Here is a 5,701-nt window from a genome sequence, read left to right as displayed (position 1 = left end):
GGATCTTTTTTATATCATGTGTCATGTGAGATGTGTCTATCTTAAAACCACGCATGATCTGAGTCCATCCTTAATTACTTTCCACACCTTGACATAAACAACATTTCTGTCGGTTTATTTATAGCTTGTTCTTAACCAAGTTACAAATGCCCCTTTGAAAAATGTTCACTTTTACATTCAAGAAAATTAGGAAATCCCTGTCAAACTTTTTGATACCAGTTTTATACCTAAACAAGATCTTAACACACAAATTTATGATCTTTCCTTTTAAATATTAAAATGTTAGAAAATGCGCAGTTTGCATTGATACAAAGAAATAGCGGTCATGGGTTTTGCTAATTTGAAAGTTAGGAACCCCTGGCCAGACAATCTGAGCGTGGCGATGGAAATTCACGAGATACATGATGTGAAGGCGGCTGAAAAAATATATTGCAATCTGTGTGGGGGAGCTTGACACCTTCTGATTATAGTCTTTGAATAAATACTGTAGTATTAATCTAGTGTCTGAACGTTAGGTTTGAAAACAACAACGCGGGAAGAACAAGGGAAGTCAAAGCCTTATATGCCCAATTCTCGTCAACAAGAAGAAGTTCAGGTTGGAAGATTGAAATTCTACTTTGTCTGCTATTGTAGTGCGTGATTGTCTGCTATTGTAGTGCGTGATTTTCTATTTATAAGGTGCTCGTCTTAAACCTTGTATTCATCCTCGAACGCTTTGTCTGGCCGATCATTGTTTGACATCCCAGAAATCAGACACAATTATTTGATTGATTCCTTAATTTCTATCAGTCAATCAATGGCCGTATTTCCATTGCCCCAGCTTGAAGATAATGCTGTATTATTACCCAGTTCCCAAACTAACTCAACGCAGCCTCAGCTATGTGACGTATGGAGAGATATACAAGGTGCCCATAATTGGAATGGTTTGCTTGATCCCATGGTGCCCAATTTGAAAGCTGAAGCTCTCAGATATGGGAATTTGGCACAGCTTTGTTACGACGCATTTGATGGCAAAAGCTACTCCAAAAACTACGGCACATGTTATCACAGTAAAAGAGATCTGTTCAATAAGATGGGCATGTCTGAAAGTGGCTACCAAGTCACTAAATATGTTTACGCCAATACTAATCTGTTAAATCAAGTTTTTGGTGAGAAACCAAAAGACCAAGGTGTTTGGTTGGGTTTTATTGCAGTTTGCACGGATCCAAATGAGATAAGAAGGCTTGGACGACGAGACATAGTGATTGCATGGAGAGGAACTCAGACTGCTGAAGAATGGATAGAAGACCTGAGAGATATTCTTGTACCTACAAGATTATCCTATAGATGCAAGAGGACAGGCAAAAACCAAGAGCATCATTTCGCGGATGGAGTACTAATTGAGAGAGGATTCCTGAGCTGCTATACTTCAACTGTCCGTCACCGTCAAGGCGCTGCAGGAGCCACTGTGAACATCAGCACCAGAGATTTGGTAGTCTCAGAGATAGAACGATTGATTCAAGTTTATGAAAAAGAGATGGACAATTTAAGCATAACATTTACGGGACACAGCTTAGGAGCTGCTCTTGCAACCTTGAGCGCTTATGATATCAAACAAATGCTTTGCACCAAGCATAATTTTCATCAAATTCCCGTCACCGTCTTCGCTTTTGCCTCTCCCCGGGTGGGAAATCTTGCGTTTGCTAAACGGGTGGAGGAGATTGGAGTGAAAGTGCTGAGGTTTGTGAACAAGCGTGACGTGGTTCCCAAAGTGCCCGGAGTTTGTATGAACGAGAACGTGGGATGCCTCAGCAAATTGCTGCATTGGCTTCCGTGGACATACTTTCATGTTGGCTTCGAGCTTCCTTTACACAACAATTCTCCATTCATTCAGCACACCCATAATCTTGCCTACTTTCATAATTTAGAGCTTTACTTGCATTTACTGGACGGGTATGTTGGAAGTAAGCAGCCGTTTTCTTGGAGTGGAAGAGATCATGCTCTGGTTAATAAGAGCTGTGATTTATTGCGCGAGAAATATGAAATTCCTCCAAAATGGTGGCAGGAACAGAACAAGGGCCTCGTTAAAGGTCCAGATGGCAAATGGACGCAGCCATCAGAAGAGGAATAATTCATGTCTCACTCAACTCCAGATGACATCAACGTCCAACGTTCTGCGCCGCAATGTCACCACAACTGTGTTGGTTATTGAATTATTCTTTTTATCTGGATGTATATATTTAACATGTTGTCACATTCATTATTGAATTAATTTAACTTCAAAGCTTAACCTTTAGCGTGAAATGAAATCAACTATGCAGGAGTTCATAGCTGTGGATGATACAAATTAGCTTTTGATTGTCATAGAAAACAATCACGTGTCATCAGTAATCTGATAGATAATAAAAGTACGCGTAAATCAGTATTGATTTTAATTATGAACATTGCTATTAAACAAGAGATAATACGCCTCAGCTCTGTTGTAGCCCAAAATACCTTCATACAAAATTTGTAAAAATAGTCAACAAGGGTAAGTTCTCAAATCTTTCTCTAATCCTCAGAATTAGTGACAATATGAATGTTCTAGTGCTATCTAAATCTACCGAGAACTTTAGTTGAGGATTGCATGTATGCATGCCATACTATCTATAATTATGAGATTACCAAATATTTGGTTTCTAGGTATATAGCTCTACACTAGCACATTTTATTGTCGCTCAATTGCACCCATACTTTAAGATTATACAAGTATACATCCAACACATTATAATTCTAAAACAATGATTGTCTAGGGATGTGACAATTATTGTGGAGGCTACTATGGTAATGCCGCAACTTCCCCATGATGGGGAGGCATTGCATTTAATTTATGAGAGCTTGAAGAAGACATAAGGGACTACAAAGAATCAAGTTAGCTTTCTTGATAAGGAACTAAATTGTGATGGTGAAAATATTGAGCTTCCTTCTTTACCAATCAATCTTATCAACTATCAACAAAATATAAAGGATGCATTTTTTATTCTTGATTTCATTTTTTGATTAAATCGTGAATGACAAGTGTATGATTTTAAGTTAGGAGCTTTACATGAGCTCAATACCAAATCCTTGAAATCAATTATGTATAATCCAAGGAAACTATAATACAATATCAAATAGCCAATTTTATTGGACAATAATTTCTTAAGTACTCTTTCTTTCTTATATATTTAATCATTTATTAAAATGCCACTTTTTGCCTAGTATTTTTGCAATCAGCCTACATACGAAATTTCATGGACTTGCTAAAGATGACCATAGATTCGGTTTGGACACATGCAATCTCCAAAATCTACTAATACTTTTTAGTTTTTTGGACTCGTTCCTTAGACAACAACATACAATGATAATATTGCACAATTATGAGTAACCCTTTCGGCTTACCAAATTTCTCATAGATAGATTGTTATCCATAGAATTTTTTCAATAACTTAGCAATATTACTCAATATGTATGGAGTTTTTAAAAAGGAAACGTTCTTTATTTTAGATCCACTTCTATTTGGATGGGAGTACAATAAAAAAAATGGGAAGCAAATCTTGAACCTCCTAAGATTCAAGTTAACGTAATTCAACCTAGAGATCATAGAGGACTTTTGGAAATAGGACCCTAAAAGTTTCAATTCTAGTAGGATAAAAAATTTAAGAACGAATCAGATTTTTATACATAAAAGTTAGCCTAAAATAGAAATAAGCTAGTGTTTGAGTAGCAAACTGTAGGATGTATATAAATAAAACAATGATCTATTCACTATCCTCCTCCCCTTTAAATATTACATACTATAATGTCTATTTTTTGTGCAAAATGAGTATCAAGCTCCACTTGAAGGAAGAACCATAAAAGTAAAGGTTGGACTAAGAAATAAATCATTTACCTTATTGGAAGTACAATTAAAAAATATACAAGATGTATATGAGTATTTTAAAACGTCGCTATTTATAAAACTTATGGGATAGTATCAAACTATCAGAATGCCTCATGGAATTTAGATTTCACCTTTGAAGGACTCATAGAGCGATTCGAACAAATTTGTGAGACACGAGAGCTACTATCCAACAACAACTCAAACTGCGCAAAATTTAGACGAGAACAACGCTCATGAGTAGCGGATTGCACCTAGTATTCAAAAACATTCCTGAAACTAAGCACAATCATACATGAACTGAACATAACGTCCAAAGTGGGTCCAAAGTGAGTGTGAAATTGTATTTGTAAGCAATCGACTACACTACACTATCAAGTGATCCATGCCCATCAATCAATTGGAATTAACTTCCTAGAAGTTGCATTCAAGATTTATGAGTAATATTTCACTTAGCTTTCCTGACCTAATAGATCAAGCAAAAACACCTTGTTTAGATGTACACAATGTCTAGGCCTATGACGTTCAATTAAAAAAACCAACATTAAATGAGTTCCATGCAAATTATGTTTCAAAACTATATATAAAATATGCAATATTCTAATAGCATTAAATCCTCTATTAACAATGAGTATTTGTAGCTACAATTGCTAGATTACATAGATAAATTATTATTGCATATATATTAATTTTTTATAAAAATATCCAAATACACTATAATATACACACTACAAAACACTAATAGAGTAGAAATATTCCTTGCAGCCATATGATGGCATCTCATACCCTATCATATTCTAGACACAGAGACTTACATATGAAGAGAAATAAAACTGCATAAAAAGATTCAATAACTATGTATACCTAGCTCGTGGTAAACCTGTCCACAATCTTCACATTAGCCAAATAGAATTCCTTAACAGCCATATTCTATGATTACATCCTATGGCACTAAAAAATGGAGCCTCGTAGCACCCAAAAACTAATTTAAAAAACACCCAAAAAATAGAATCATTCAGATGGCAATATAAAAGCATGTAAATGCACTAATCTTCCATTGAGATTGAAGGATAATTGCTTCCCTTTGCCTGACTATAACCTCTCCTACACCTAAACCAAGAATTCATCCTCAATTTCCTCCTTATGAGATAGGATATCAGTAGAAAATATAGTTAGGCAGTCTTATTCTAGACTTGCTTGTAATCCATTAGAGTGACACCTTTCTTTCTAACAAACATACTGAATGATACAACATGAACTAGAAAATATGATGTTTTTTTACTAAATGATACAATATGTTACAAATATGGAGACAAACATATCAAAATAAAGTACTCATGAAATAAGTTCACTAACAACATATATGTTGCTTTCTAATCAACAAAATATCACCAAATACCTCAATATGAAAACTCTTCTATAAAATGCATGCAAAATATTTGTCTTAATGACAATTCTCTAAAATTGGGGAAAATTATAAAAAAAGAGTTGCTACATCTGAGGTGGTATCTTACATAGGTATTAGAGCTAGCGGTCTTGCCAACCTGTTGGGAGACTACCATCTATTAAAGTTTCTTGAGTTGCATGACATTTTGGAAAACATTCAAACTTGGTATATTATTGCATCTAAAGAAAATTAGATTGTGGGTCACTTATCAAAATATTTCAGTGATTTGATGAAGTGTATTCAACCTAGGAAATTATAGAAAGAAAAGTGGAAATTTGGCTCTTAATGATTGGAATAAAGTTGGAGTCTCCAATTTCTAGATAATTTTCTTATCAAGCTGATGTAATTGGAATTATGTTTGTCTAAGGTAGAACAAT

At 34.9% G+C, this 5,701-nt stretch overlaps 1 protein-coding gene across 1 annotated transcript; it reads left to right on the top strand.

The window, feature by feature from the left end:
- The first annotated feature begins 796 nt into the window (after nucleotides 1–796).
- On the top strand, nucleotides 797–2,110 carry LOC131861607 (phospholipase A1-Igamma1, chloroplastic-like). The gene has a single exon (XM_059214958.1). It carries the CDS (start codon nucleotides 797–799, stop codon nucleotides 2,108–2,110), a length of 1,314 nt encoding a protein of 437 aa, XP_059070941.1.
- The last annotated feature ends 3,591 nt before the right edge of the window (nucleotides 2,111–5,701 follow it).

The sequence above is a fragment of the Cryptomeria japonica genome, unplaced genomic scaffold, assembly GCF_030272615.1.
Source record: "Cryptomeria japonica unplaced genomic scaffold, Sugi_1.0 HiC_scaffold_28, whole genome shotgun sequence".
Lineage (NCBI taxonomy): Eukaryota > Viridiplantae > Streptophyta > Pinopsida > Cupressales > Cupressaceae > Cryptomeria > Cryptomeria japonica.
This window is presented reverse-complemented; position numbering and strand designations above follow the sequence as displayed.

Coding starts and splice junctions, on each gene's coding strand:
- LOC131861607 (XM_059214958.1), top strand. CDS start 797: ATGGCCGTATTTCCATTGCCCCAGCTTGAAGATAATGCTGTATTATTA.